This window comes from Propithecus coquereli, unplaced genomic scaffold (genome assembly GCF_000956105.1).
Source record: "Propithecus coquereli isolate 6110/MARCELLA unplaced genomic scaffold, Pcoq_1.0 Scaffold30, whole genome shotgun sequence".
NCBI classification, from domain to species: domain Eukaryota; kingdom Metazoa; phylum Chordata; class Mammalia; order Primates; family Indriidae; genus Propithecus; species Propithecus coquereli.
Window position 1 is genome coordinate 3,553,156 of NW_012148619.1, and position 15,324 is coordinate 3,568,479.

General features: G+C 45.4%; 1 protein-coding gene across 1 annotated transcript in view; it reads right to left on the bottom strand.

The window, feature by feature from the left end:
• The window catches only part of KIAA1549L (KIAA1549-like ortholog), a 127,127-nt gene extending 115,239 nt beyond the window's left edge, over nucleotides 1-11,888 (bottom strand). The window contains 6 exon segments of the mRNA XM_012649545.1: nucleotides 5,446-5,561; nucleotides 7,915-8,171; nucleotides 8,173-8,227; nucleotides 8,230-8,538; nucleotides 8,969-11,503; nucleotides 11,855-11,888. Coding sequence (XP_012504999.1) covers nucleotides 5,446-5,561; nucleotides 7,915-8,171; nucleotides 8,173-8,227; nucleotides 8,230-8,538; nucleotides 8,969-11,503; nucleotides 11,855-11,888 — 3,306 coding nt within the window.
• Nucleotides 11,889-15,324: the final 3,436 nt, after the last annotated feature.

The following is a 15,324-nucleotide window of genomic DNA, read 5'->3' on the forward strand; positions in this document are numbered from 1 at the left end:
TTTTTTTTTTTTTAGTAGAGACGGGATCTCACTCTTGCTCAGGCTGGTCTTGAACTCCTGAACTCAAACGATCCACCCGCCTTGGCCTCCCAGAGTGCTAGGATTACAGGCGTGAGCCACTGTGCACAGCTTCTTTGTCTTTTTGTAATCATTGTTAATTTAAAGTCTATTTTATCTGATATGAGAATGGCTATACCTCCTTGCTTTTGGTTTCCATTTGCATGGAATATTTTTTTCCATCACTTTACCTTGAGTCTGTGTGTGTCCTTGCAGTTTAGATGTGTTTCTTGAAGACAGAAAATTTTTGGGTTGTGTTTTTTCATCCATTCAGCCAGTCTATGTCTTTTAAGTAGAGTATTCAGACTGCTCCCAATGAGTGTTGGTACTGACATGTGGGATGCTGTTCTGTTCATCACGTTGGATGATACCTTATCGTTTTGTTTTCTCTCTTGTGCTATTGTTTCATAAGAGTTGTGAGCTATAACTTTTTGGTAATTTTACACTGGTGGGTATCTACTGTGCTGTTGCATGTATAATGCACTTTTGAGCATTTCCTGGGCAGGTCTAGTAGTAACAAATTCCCTTAGTGTTTGCCTGTCTGGAAAGGTCTTTATTTCTTCATCATTTATGAAGCTTAGTTTTACAGGATACAAAATTCTCGGCTGAAAGTTGTTCTGTTTAAGAAGATTAAAAATGGGGCCCCAATCCCTTCTGGCTTGTAAGGTCTCCACTGAGAAATATGCTGTTATCCTGATGAGTTTTCCTTTGTAGGTTAGTTGCTGCTTTCATCTTTAAGCTTATAGAATTTTCTCCTTCATTTTGACTTTGGCTAGTTTAATGACTATGTGTCTTGGAAATGTCTTATTCACTATGAATCTTCCCAGTATTCAATGATCATCTTCTATCTGGATATCTGAATCTCTGGTGATACCAGGGACGTTTTCCTCAATAATTTCCTTGAATAAGTTTTCCATGCTTTTTGATTTTTCTTCTTCTCCCTCCAGGATACCTATAATTCATATATTGGCTCATTTCACATAGTCCTGTACTTCTCTGAGTGATTATTCATTCTTCTTTATTCTTTTTTCTGCATCTTTGACTGGCTGGGTTAATTCAAAAGCCTTGTCTTCAGGCTCTGAGATTCTTTTTTCTGCTATGTCTAGCCTGTTGCTGAAGCTTTCTGCTGTATTTTGTAGTTCTCTAAATGACTCATTCATTTCTTTAAGTGATGTTATATCCTTTCTTATGTTGTCTATCTCTTTAGTGAGTTTTCATATTTTTCATTCATACCCTGAAATTTTTTTTTGGTTTCTTTGTATTGGTTTTCAAATTTCTCGTCAATTTCATTCATCTTGTTTGCCATCTATATTCTGAATTCCGTTTCTGAGAATTCGACAATTTCTTTTTGGTTGGGGTCCATTCCTGTGGATCTATTGTGATCCTTTGATATTGAACAAGATTGTTTTTTCATGTTGCCAAAATTTTTTGCTGGTTTCTTCTCATCTGAAACTTCTTCTCTCTGCTCAGGGCTGATAGGTTTGTGATGCAACTGTTCCCCTTTGCTGAGAACTCTCCTACTTTGTGAGAAGAAGGAGAGGTCCCTAGATAATGCTTTTGTGTCATACTCTGGAGGACTGATCCAGCAAGAGAGTGGCGGATGCACTGAGAACCAGCTGTTCTCCTGCATCATCTTGATCCCCTGTGGTTGTTGCAGTTTAAGCCAGTGCTGGGGGATATTCGTTCAGATTGGTGTGTTGGTCCCCAGGCCACTATTGGAAGCTCAGGTGGGAGCTGAGCAAATCCTTCTCCACGGATACAGGTGGCATGACCTTGGCTAGCGACTGTGCAGGCCCCAGGACCTTGGTGGTTGCCTGGATGCATTGCAAGACCTTGGCCAGTGTCTGGGCAGATTGCGGGACTTGGGCCGGTGCTAGGGGATCTTCGTGTGGAGTGGTGGGTTGGTCCCTAGGCTGTTGTTGGAAGCTCTGGCAGGAAGCGGGATGAGTCCCTCTCCACTGAGGCAGGCATTGCAAGAGATTTCTCAGCCTGGGTGTCCCTGCGGTGGTGTCAGTGGTTTGGTAAGGCTATCTAGGCTGTGGCCACAGGTGTCAGGGCTGCAGATGTTTGCTTCATCTTTGTGTAGGTGTAATGGCAGTATGCAGTGGGGGGCAGCTTGTGGCTAGCGGGTAGTGGTGGAGAACTGGACCATAAGTGTGTGAGGGCCTGGCCTGCCAGCTGGCATGCAAGGCCGAGAGGCTTGTTTTGCTGGTTGGCACTCAGGGTCACAGAGGCATGGCCTGCTGGTTGGCGTACAGGACCAAGAGGCGTGGCCCACTGCACAGTGTGTGGCTCTGTGGGGGGCAGCCCACTGCACAGTGCACGGGGTGGGGTGTGGCCCATTGGCCAGTGCACAAGGCCAGAGTGTGTGGCCTACCACATGGAGCACAGGTCCACAGGGGCATGGACCTCCAGTGGTGGCGCACAGGTCAAAGGGCTTAATCCTCTAGTTAATGTGCATGGTCGCTGGTTGGTGGGTCGGTCCACAACAGTGTGGACCTCCGCTCAGTGCTCAGGTCTGAGAGAGCATAGGCCTTGGTGCAGCAGCGCACAGGGTCAGGGGGGCTTATTCCACCTGTTGGTGCATGGGGCCGCAGGGGCTGGGCTGCTGGATGGCTGGGGCTCTCTCCACACATAGGTCCTGCTGAGGCTGCTACCATGGGACCCCTTGAGCTCTGCTCGAGTTTTCTGGTGGGTGGGAGAGGCACCTGGTTCCCAGCCATGGGCATGTGAGAGCATCTGGTCTCCCTGCTTCCTCCTCGGCCAGGCAAGAGGCAGTGCTGGGGCAGTCGCACCAAAGCCGATCCCTGTGTAGACTGGGTGCTCCGGACCTGAGAGCTCAGAGTGGCATCAGCTGCGGCAACCTGGGAACTGAGGCCAGCAGGTCCCTGCTGAGCCTGCTCTCTGATTCAGCTTCATGATACAGTCTCCAAGCAGCTCCCCTATCAGTATGGAGGCCCACGGTGGTGGTGGGGGCCCCTCACAGCTCAAGTCACAGTGTCCACACAAGGAATGTGGGGCTCTGGGGCTCTCTCTTTTGTCCCTTCCTCACATGTGGGGTCTCCCCCCAATATCTTCCAATCTTGGCAAGTGGAACTCCCCATTCTCGTCTCCTCCATTCTGAGTGTCTCCCATCAGTTCTCTGGTGATCCACAGTGCTCTCTCCAAGAGAGTCCATCCACAGGTGGGCAGCGACTTGCAGTTTTCATCCTCTCCTAGAGAGCAGCATGTGTGGGCTATTTCTAGTCTATCATCTTGGCCCTGCCCCCCAATTTTTTTATTGTGGTAAAATACACACAACATACAATCTACCATCTTAACCATATTTCACTGTGCTGATCAGTGGTATTAAGCAAATTCATAATGGTGTACAACCATTATCACTGTCCGTCTCCAGAACTGTTTTAATCTTGTAAAACTGGAACTCAGGGTGTTTTGAACACCTGCTCCCCCCTCTTATTCTTGCTTCTCCATTAGGAGTAACATGTATTCTCCAAAGGGAGCAAGACGACTGACTTTGCAGCAGGGTGGGCGTGGCTTTGGTTCCTGCACACTGTGTGCTCTCCCTCAGTCTGTTTCCTAAAGAAGGTGTTCGAGACAATTTTAGCTGAAACAGGGATGCTTCAGGATGGGACACGGACACAGTACAAAACACCACTAAATCATCTAGTGAGAAAGCTGCTCCCTTTTCAATCCTTCTGGTTACCTCAAGGAACAAGCCTCAGCTCAGTGATTATTTGCTTTTAACATCTTTCTAACCCTTCCTAATTTCTTTTTTAAGCAAACAAAGGACACCAGGCTCAGCCTCAGAGCCTTCTGCAGGCAACAACGTCTAGCTTAAATTTAACAAGCTGTTTGCTTCCCATTATTCGCATTTTTATTTGTAGTAAATGATCCTGATTTCCATGTATGATGGTAATTATCAAATGTCCTTTCAAAAGAAATGATTTAAGTTTTAAAAAATGAATCCTCCTTTTTTTTTTCTTTTTTATGAGACAGAGTCTCTCTCACTCTGTCAGCCAGGTAGAGTGCAGTTGCATCATCACAGCTCACTGCAATCTCAGATTCCTGAGCTCAAGCGATCCTCCTGCCTCAGCTTCCCAAGTAGCTGGGACTACAGTCACGTACCATGACACCTGGCTAATTTTTCTATTTTTAGTCAAGATGGGGTCTTGCTCTTGTTCAGGCTGGTCTTAAATTCCTGAGCTCAAACAATCCTCCCACCTCAGCTTCCCAGACTGCTAGGATTACAGGTGTGAGCCACTGTGCCCAGCCTAAAAAAAATGAACCCATTTTTTAAAAACCTAATACTTTGATGATATGCAGAAAAGACCAAAACTAAAAACGTAGTTTGAGAATGACTGAAATTTAGTGAAAATCATATCAGGCAACTAAATGGGAACATTCACATGTTCAAATTCCAAATGGAGTTTCTGTGCAGAAAACCACAGAAGTTTCTCATGGAACATCTTTCTTTCCTTTTTTTCTTTTTTTTCTTTTCTTTTCCTTTTTCTTCTTTTCTTTTCTTTCTTTCTTTTCTTTCCTTCTTTTCTTTTCTTTTTCTTTTCTTTCTCTCTTTCTTTTTTCCTTTTCTTTCCTTTTCCTTTTTTTCTTTCTTTCTTTCTTGGCCAGAATTGTATAAAAGAGATTGACAATGACCAATAAACCACGTGCGAAATCTCCTTCCTAGTCCTTGGTGTGATGGGTCAGGAGGGATCACCAAGCTGAGTGCAGCTGGAGGACAGAACATCAAAAAAGAAGCCAGAGCATTATTTTTTATTGGTGCAAAAGGGAGTCCACCAACTGCCAATTGCATTTACTGCTTGAAAACTTGGAAGCAAATCCATAGAGTGTAAAGCAAAGCTTCCATCACTCAGATATGCCATCGAAATCAGCCAGGGCTCGTTGAACAGTACTTGGCATTAAAGCGTTTGGAGAGAAGAAAAATGTTTACTTCTCTGTCTGCTGCTGGCAATTTAAGCAAAGTTAGACTCGATTTACAAGTTGGAATAATTTTTAAATGTCCATAAATAAATCACTATTTGTAACATGAGGAAGATAAAGGAAAAAAGCAATGGACGGTTTCTAGGGATTATACAAACGATATTAAACACTTTCCCCAAATGATGAGATAATGGGACAGTTTGAAACAGTATATCTAGGCTTTTAAAAAAATCTAGACATAAGGCAATTCGTCTCAATTTCCCATCTCAAAATGTGACCTTTGTCTCCAGCCAACATGCATTAGATTAGCTATTTGCCAAAATGAAGAAAGATTCTACTTCTGGCCAGTGTGGTTATGGTACCTAGAAAGGAGGAAAACAGTGTAAATGTACTTTGTACTCAAGAGGCAGACTTGGCCTGATTACAAGCAGGGGGCTTACGTACGTGAGCGGAGACATCGTTCTGGTGGAAAGCCTTCCGCAATGCCTGCGTGAGCCCTTTGGCTATATTGAACTTCAAGGATTCGCTGATCTGCACTCTCCTTTGGGTCAGAAAGAGGACTGTGGGGCAAAACAGAAGCATGGCAATCAGGGGATGGCGGCCACATAATCAACCACTCCTCCCAGCAGCTACCTTCTGCAAGTTCTGAGTAAAGCTGGCAAGCACAGGGCTAACCAACGAGGGGACGGGCTGGAGTGGTAGCTCTGTTGGTCCTGCTGAAGTCCTAAGGGAAGAAGGCCCTAGCCTTCTGTGTGGCCCTAATGGAGAGAGGGTTGGTATGCTGATGGCAGTTCATTTCTGACAGATGCTGCCTCTGACTGTGAAAGCCACGATCGGCAGTGGCTTCTCTGGATGCAATGAAATTCCTGCAACAACATTTATGGACAGCCTACTTAGGTGCGGGCCCTGAGCTAGGTGCTGCAGCCTCAAACAACCCCGAGTCAGGAAAGTACGGTCCTCACTTCACAGCAGGACAGAGACAGACATGGAGACAGGATGGAGAAGAGGTCTTTGTAATTGAATGTTACAGGTGCTATTTGAAGAAAAACCTATGATGCTCTTGGAACTCTTAAAAGGAGCGTCCAGCCCTGAGCTGGGCAAGGGGCTAGGGATCAGGAAAGGTTTCCATAGGAACTGATGCTTCAGCTGCATCCTGAAGGATAACAGGAGTGAACTTGGCTAAGGAAGAAGGGATTGCCTGCACTCACTCCCAGCAGAGGAAATATCAAGTGCAAAGGCACAGGAGGGAAGTGAAATATTTCAGTATACAGTGCTTGCCCCTTGTCCACGGTTTTGCTTTCCACAGTTTCAGTTACCCTTGGTAAACCTCGGTCTAAAAATAGGTTATTATGGTACAATACGATATTTTGAGAGAGAGAGAGAACATTCACATAACTTTTATAATAGTATATTACTATACTTGTTCTATTTTATTATTAGTTATTGTTGTTCATCTCTACTGTGCCTAATTTATAAATTAAACTTTATTATAGGTATTGTGTATAGGAAAAAACACAGTATATATAGGGTTTGGTACTATCCAAGGTTTCAGGCACCCCGCAATGTATCCCCAGCTAAGGAAGGACTCCTGTACATGTTTAGGTTTGGCCCTGATGGCAATGGGAAATGAAGAGTTTTAAGGAAAGAATGCATTTTAGAAGGTTCCCTTGACGCAGACTGGAGAACAGACTGGAGGGGGGGAAGTCTGAAGGCACAGAGATAAATTTGGCTGTTGGTGCAGAAATTTAGGTGAGCGATGATGACAGTGTGAGCTAGGATAGAGAGGAGGGATATTCAGGAGGTAGAAGCGAAAGGAACTGTGACTGATTAGATGTGGCTGGGGTGGGGGCTAGGGGAGAAGAGAGAGAGGAGAACATTTTAGGTTTCTGCAACTGGGGGGCTAGAGGCTGCCTGCCACTCAGAGGAGAGCAGGCGGGAAGCGGGGCAGGGGAAGTGGAATCTTAGATGGTATAATTTCCTGAGAAATAGAAAGAGATACTATACTTTCTGCTATGCCTAGTTTTACAATTTCCCATTTTAGAGTAGGATATGTCTCAAGATATCATTTCATTTAATTCTCTGTGGGGTGAGGAGGAAGGCGGCATGCGAGCATTCAGCATTGGCACGCTCTTTCAAATAATCTGTCTAATGTTTTTTATAGCAAACGCTGCCACACTATTAAAAGCACCCCGTGCATTCTAGGCCTGCTTTGCTACCACTGGGGAGTGGGGCCTGAAAAGACAGCATCCCGGCTCTGCTCACAGCTCTAGGGCTGCCCACCCCATTGTTTTTGAGTCTTCTTTTTACATCAAAAGAAATCCTAGGCTCCCACATCATGTGCAGTAGCTGTACTTGTACTATCTGCTGATTGAGAAAACACATGACAAAAAGCCTTTCTGAACTCTGGCACTTCCCAAGATCTTGTATTTTACAAACTGCATCATCACACATTCATGTGAGACATCATTGAGTTGCTCTACAGGCAAAAACAGTGCATGTTTGCACTCTCAGATTAGCGGGCCAACTGTGGTTTCCCAGTGGCCTCCGATATCAGGACTGATCCTAGGACTAGAATCCATGTCAGTAAGGCTCCTCCTTTCTTCTCTGACACTTGATAATCAAGATCAAGGTTTCCCAGCCTCAGCCCCATGGATGTCTCAGGCTGGATTAATCTTCATTGTCAGGGGCTGTCCTAGGGGCAGGATCCCTGGTCTCTATCCCACTAGATTCCAGTAGCATCACCCCAAATATGGCAACCAAAAATGTCTCCAGACACAGCCAATGTCCCCTGGGGGAGGAGGAGCAAAATCGCCCCTGGTTGAGAACCACTGATCTAAAAGGAAAATAATTGTTACATCTCTGAGGCCAGGCTTGCTGCTTTCAAGTAAAATCAGAAGGACAGTGGACTCATACCTGTCTTCACCAAGAGCTTACTGGACATCTGACACTCCAGGTTGGATGCCATTTTGCCAGTTGTGACCACGGCAGCCGATGCAGCAGGAAGAGCACCATCTGTGTTTTCTGTCCGCAAGGGTGGCAACCGGGTCGCCTTCACTGAGGCTGTCATGGATGTCAATGCTGCTGTGACTGTCAGCGGGCGGGGGGTGGATGCTCTGGGCATCTCCGGGTTGGTGGGGTTTGTGAAGCCTGTGTGCATGGCTTGTGGTTTCCTGGGGAGGTGTGTTGTGGACAACAGGCCAGAGGCAGTGCCTGTGTTCCCTTGCATGGCTGTATGTGTGCTCGTGGTGTGTGCTGTTCTTGCAAACATGTAGGTTGGCGTGAATGGGAAGGCTGTATGGAGTGCCCCTTGTGTTGCCTTTGGGCCAGATGCCACCTTGTTTGTGACATTTTTAGGTAGAGTAGTGGTCAAACTGTTCTTGGCTAATCCTGAGGCCACAGCCAAAGGGCTGCTGCCAGTACCCTTAGCAACTAGAGCTGCAGACAGCGCCGGTGGACTTGGTTTCCGCAGAAACAACGTGGCTGCTGCTGCCGCTGCTGCTGCTGTTGGCTCTACCTTGGATGACACCAAGAAGTCCACTGTAAAGAGACAAAAAGCAACATCTGTCATTGGCCTAGAATGTATACATCACTTTTTCTGATGATGGATGGATGTAACTTACGGGTTTGCTATGGTGAAAAGTCTCTGCACTCTGGGCTTGCAGTGGGGAGAACTTACTCAAAACAACTTTAGGCTCCTTTAGTCAATTAACCATAATGAGAATGCCACTTATGGCAAAGCTGTGGTTGACAAGGAGGACACAAATTCTGAACACTTTCAAAACATCAGGTGGACAGAAGATCAATGACATGACTATTTGGGGGTGCTAGCTCACTCCTGAAAGAGGGTTTGTGCTCCTTCAGAGAAAAGCTGGCATCTGTGTTGAGCTTGAAGATGCTCTGGCTACAAAAGCAGTCATACCTGTTTTGGGGGAACCAGGAAACAAACTACCTCCACTAGTGGCTGCACCTGTCCATTTCTTGGGGTGCTGAGAAGCCTGCAGCACTTTGGAGAGGGTCCTGGAAAAGGCACTGGTTGATATAGGAGGAGATTCAGCAGTAGAGTGATGTCTCAGGATGCTCTGGAATGGTATGGAAGCATTTATCACAGGTGGTGGATAGATGTCGCTGGAAATTTGGGAACCTGTATCTGTTCCATCTGAAAGCATTTCCTGTAAGCTAGATGTAGAAGTCGAACTTGGTGAGGTTAGCAAAAGAGGATGTGTTGGCTGGGCTGGCAACTGTAGATGAGATGCAGAACGTTGACTTGTGGATGGGTGATATTCAACCTCAGTTGTTTGGAAGTCTCTGGAATGGCTGTTATTGTTTGTGGGCCAGAGGTCTGTAGAGTTTCCAACCACAGCCCTGTCTGACTGTTGTGCGGGCTGGTTAGTGCTTGTTCCAAGGACTAGATCCTGAATGTTAAAGCCTTCTGCAGTCACTGATTGCCCAGCAGCATCTTTAAAATCCTGAGATTTTATTGTATTGTCAGCTGAAGTTAAACCACGGGGAGGAGTTGTGGAAGCTGAATGGGTTGCCCAACTTGTGGAGTTAATTGCATGTCCATTTAAATCATAATTTGTTTGCTGCTGCAAGCCAGATATTGTTGATTCTGTGGAAAGGGATCCAGTTACTGATGAAAGAGAACTCCAGAAAACATCTGTGGTTGCTGGCTTTTTCATGTTTCCCATTGTTGCGAAATCATAGACATCAGTGGGGGAGGGAATTGCTGTCACCTGTTTGGAAGCTGAAGCTGGCAACTCTGAATGGCCCACAGTAGCTGTGTACGTCTCTGGCTTGGTGCTGGAAAAGCCAGGAGATGGGGAAACAGTCCAGGTTGTTTGTACGGCAGGCGTGGGAGGTGGAGGTGATCCTGGAGGAGGGAGCTTTGTTTCGGGTGCTGTAAGGACAGCAGACGAACTCCAGTCAGCACTGAGATCAGAGACAAATCCATTTACAGTGTGAAGACTCGAAACCTCTTTACTTGAAAGGGCCTGGAGAGGAACTGTCACATTTGCCTTTTCATTTTTCCTTAAAATGGCTGTCACGCTGTCCTCTTTCCACGGGGGAATTGTCCAAGTCACTGAAAGACGAGGAATTCTGCTTGAGAGGAGGAAGTCTGTAGCTGCGGTAGGAAGGGCCCCATCACTGTCCTCTTCTGGAGGAGTGGGCACCCCCGGCACAGGGGGTGGGAGGGCATGACTCTCTGCAGGCTGGAGGAAAGTGAGCGTGGAGGGAAAGTCAGCTGTCCTGTTCCATGGTGACGCGGGAACCACTCTAGAGAGCATGGCTCGCCCTTGACCTGGTGTGGTAAAAGGCAGAGGAGAAGGCACCCAAGAGGAAGATGTGTGTTCTGCTGAATGGGCGGGCCTTCCGGAATTCTCTGGAGCTGCTGACAAATGCAGCGGGTTAGCAGAGTCATTGGTAGTAGCAGGGACTAGCTGTCTGCTGCTGGTCATGTCTATGGCCACTGATTCTGCAGTCTGGAAAAGCGGAGACTCAGCCTCATGGGTCGCTGCTGCTGTGCTCTTAAAAGTCGGCAAAGACACCCCATCGTGCACTCTTTCAGGCACCTCAGCTCTGACTGGCTGTGTGGACGCAGGACCCGAAGCCACTTCCAACACTGACCATGAGGGGGTTCCACCCGGAAGCTGAAGAAGACTTCCAGGGGCTGGGGGAGGGGGGGACGGATGGGCCAGTTCTGCCCCGGAGCGCCCAAACCCTGGTGTAGGTGAGCCTGCTGAGTGGGGACCCTCTGTTGGGGACAGGTTAGAATACTGCTTTGTTGAGGATCCTGAAAAACCTAGATGAGGGGTGCCTATGAAATCCTGGGGATTTTGCGATGGAGTGTGGTCTGTTTCGTCAGAAAACGGGTTTAGGGGATTAGCTACACTCGGACCTGAAGTGGGGTCAGCTGGAGCTGGGTGGGGGACTAAATGCACTTTGGTGGGCCACTCTGTTGGCTTAGAAAAGATGATGGAATGAGGTGAGTCAGGAGCCAATGAAGAGGATGAAGGTGGAAGGAGAATGTCTGAGTTTGGGGGATGCTTTGAAATGGAGGGAGTCCCTGCCTGAACTGGCCAAGATGGGAGGACAGCACTCGGGGACGTCACTGATGGGACCGTGGCCGCGGGGGGAAGCATGCTGGTGACAGGCGAACCTGATGCGTCAGCTGCTTCTTTTCCCTCTTGAGGCCTTGGCTGGACCAGGGACTCGGCAGAATCCTTGGAAGGTTCGAGGGAGGCGCTGTGTCCGCTTCCTTGGAAAAGGGAAGAAGAGAAGTCCACATGAGCCCTAGTCCTGCGGCGGGTCTTGGGCGGAGGGGTTCGGGCGAGCAGCGGCAAGCTTGTGTTGTCAGGGGACTGTCCCAGCACAGTCCTGGTTCTGTCCGCTGCTGAGGAAGACTCGACTTCTGAGAAAGGCCATGTTGGTGAAATTGGTAACAATTTCCCATGAGGAAACGATTCAGGAGTTGGGGTGACATTTATCTGTAGATTGTCTGTTCCTGTGAAACAAAACATCAGGCAGTCAGGCGTTGGATAATCCCGAACTGCGTGCTGTGGTCAGGTGCTGGAGACAAGGGGTGTGCGACTGAGGCACTGCCGGGACCACACAGAGCCTCCACCCCATCACCGATGACTCAGGAGCAAATTCAAACAAGGAATGATATAATCTCAAGTATGAAAATGCTGCAGCTAACCTACAGGGCAGGGTTGGTGAGAAGCAGTCTCGGACGTGACGTTTAAGGGAAGATGCGGAAAATACTTAAGTATTTAAAACCAATTTTTTTGGTACCGCCTACGAGACGTGGACTGTGAAACTCGCAACCTAGAAAATCAAAGCCGCATGTGGCTACCTGCCACGGCCAGTGACACCGAAATAAACCTCATCTGCGAACCCAAACTGCCAGAAACTAAAGAAGGACTCTATCTGAGCATGAATCTTTTTTTAGGGCCCTAGTGCATCTTAAGTGAAATATTCAAGGTTGCCTATGTTTGGAAAGATGGCTCCAATGAAATATACTTACCTTCCTGGATTTGAAAGGATTTCTGACACTATGATTCATGCCATGTCAAACAGCCAAGGAGATTTCTTTCAGATTAGACTATTTCAGAAGAGAAACCACTCACACCCAACCTAGGAGGGAGACACCTCTCACAAGGTCTGGTGTCACTACAAGCACCTGCAGAGGCCAGATCTGTCAGCACTAGCATGTGAAAGCGCAGGCAGAAAGGCAAGGAGGCAGGGCGCAAGACGGTGACCTCCACGGGAAAGCGGGTGAGGAAAGAACTGATAGAAAGCTGGAAACAATACACGGTTAGGAAGAGAAACAACATCCTGCCTGAATGGATTCCCCTTTCTGTGGTTTCTGAGTGTTGATGGTGCTGATCACCCCAGAAGTGGCTAAGGGTCCTTAAAGAATATTTTAAATTAAACATAATATATTGCAAATAGCTACAGGAGGATATTGAACATTACCAACACAAAGAAATAAATGTTTGAGATGATGGATATGCTAATTACCCTGATCTGATCACTATGCATTAAATACAACAAAACATCACCATATACCCTATGAATATGTACAATTATTTGTCAATTAAAAATTAATTTATTTGTTAAAAATAAAAGGTGCTTCTAGAACTTTTACATTATTAGCTAAAAACGTTAGCTAGAACCACCTAGTAGAAACAAATCAACCAAGAAGTGAAGTCAGAAGATCTGGGTTTGTACACAATCTTGGCCACCTGGAGCTGTGTGTGCATCGTTGGACACTGTAAAATGTGGGGGCAATAAGCACAGCCTAACTACCCCACCAGGCTGTTGTGAGGAGCAAATGAAATTAAAGAAGTGGAAGGAAGAGCTCTCTGAACAGAAAGGCACTAAACAAGAAAAATGTTTTTAAAAGCACTAAACAAATGAACTGTCACTACAGGCTCTAAGCCCCGTGTTTTTTTTTTTGTCTAACAAAAGAGCACACTGTAGCCCAGAAAGGCGACACCATTTGCCAGAAGCCACATAACTGGTAAGGAACAGCAGCAGGTCCCAATGCAAGGTCTTGTCACTCCTAACGCCGTGCTGTCTCCCATAGAGCCTTGGTCAACCATCCTTGTCATCACTCGGTCCCCATCATATTCCACCAATAAAAAGGCCAAACAACTAAACCTAAAATCTCAAAATATTTGAGCTTTTATAATACACAATTTTCTCTACAGTCACAAAAGCTAAACGGTGATGGTTTTCTGAAAGTCTTTTCAGTTTCATTTTGTAAGACTTGGAAAAGTTAAGGACAGAAGGGTGTCTTTTACTTTGAATTAGGGAATGCACAAAAAAAGTCCTTTCTGATTCCTCCTTTTCTTGTTTTTAGAATTCCCCATTCTTGGGATTTACAGATACCCAAGAAATTGGCCTTACGTCATTTTTCGAACTTGCCAGGGCATAAGCCAATACCACATCAGTCAATGTGCTTGTTGACTCAATTTTCTAAGAGACCAAACCCTTCTCCTGGGCAAGCCATCCTCACAAGCCCAGCTTGGTCTAGTTGTCTCCTTTTCACCACATCAGAATCATTAGGGCAATTTCCAGTAGAGCCAAACTCCCTCTGGCCTCTCCTAGCCAAAGCTCACCTTAAATAGAAATAAATGGCAAGACGCATATATAGCTCCAGGACACCGCAGTCTGCATGTATTTCATTAAAATACATGGCCTCCTTGGGAGCTGCTTCAAGATTTGCAAAGAAATTGTGTTTCTATGTTACCACATGCAGCCTAAGGAGGTATTCCTCCTCAGACAGTTACAATTTTACAGGGAAGGAGGATATTGCTTTCATACCTCAATCCTTCTTGTTCATGTGGCTTATCTCCTAGACAGCCTCAACTTCATACTTTGCATGCAATCATGTCTGGTTACTTATATGGGTGAATATGACATCCATATGAGGTAGTGTTGCCTTTGGGTGTTCTCCAGTTACACTTTAGAATCCATTTTTATTACTCAGACGTCAGGCAAAATCTATGGAGGATTTCTTTTTTTGTACTTTCATTGAAAGAGATTCAACCATAGGTTCAACTCATGGATTCAAGAGTCAAAACAAATGCATCTTGTTTCAAGTAAATAGCCTCGTAACTCAAAAAGGATGCTACAGGCTGAACAGCTTTTGCTTTCAGAAAGAAGTTTCATAAATTCTTTTACAAAACTTTTCCAAGCAGGATGGAGGAATGGGTGGTAATATTAAGGGATCTGTAGCTGACTGAATGACCACAGCCAAAGGAGGCCAATGGAAAACTCCGTGATGAAGTGAAGAAAGTCTCTAGCGAATTTGCATCTACTGGACTTTATTGTTTTCTAGACTAGAATCCCATGTTTCTCAACATAGCCCTCATGAAACACAGTCTTCCAAATGCCTCATGAAGAAAAGTTTCTAGGAACAATTTTGAGAAGCGTTGTATACTATGCTCACATTTGATAGTCATTAATGGTGTTCACTGTATCTTTCTGGCTCCCTACCTTCTGAGAACATGCTAGGACTGCACTTCTTGGATACCTTTGTGGTTGGCTGGGGCCATGTAACTGGTTCTAGACAATGAGTTGTAAGCAGAAATGACAAATGTCACTTCTGGGTTAGAACATTTAAATGCTGCTGAAAAAGTCTCCAGAACTCTCTTTCTCTGTAGCAAAACAAAACAAAGCAAAAACAAAACAAAACCTAGCAACATTATATATATCTCAATAAGCTGTAACTGGGAAAAAAAAAAAGGAGGTGGAGGAGGAAGAGGAAAGAGAAGAAAGAAGAAATTAGCAATGCTCAAAATGTTTGCTGGTCCACCAGGTTGGGTCACTTACAGAGAATGACAAGCAAAGGTCCTCTGCTGACAAATTGTGTACCAGTAGCATGAGCAAGAAATGAGCTTTTGCTGTTTTAAATCACTGCAATTTGGGAGTTGTTTGTTGTTGAAGCATAACCTAACCTATTCAGAAATTGATACCAGGGCAGATTTAGAACATATGTGGGCATATTCCCATGTACATCAACATTTAAATAAAGGCTCAGAAAAGTTCCATAGTCAAGATAACATAAGAGTCCCTGGTATGTAGTAAAAAAAAAAAAAAAATCAATAAATAGATGTTAGATGGTTTAACTAAACTTTGTTTAGCTAATATTTCTCAAACATATTTGAGTCAAACACATTTGACCTCAGAATTTAGTGACTTAAAAAAAAATCAATGATATACATAAAGCTGAAGTAGAAAAGCATTCACTGAATTAGCAAATGACACCAAATTCAGAAGAATAATTGATATGAAATATTTCAGAGAAATATGTTT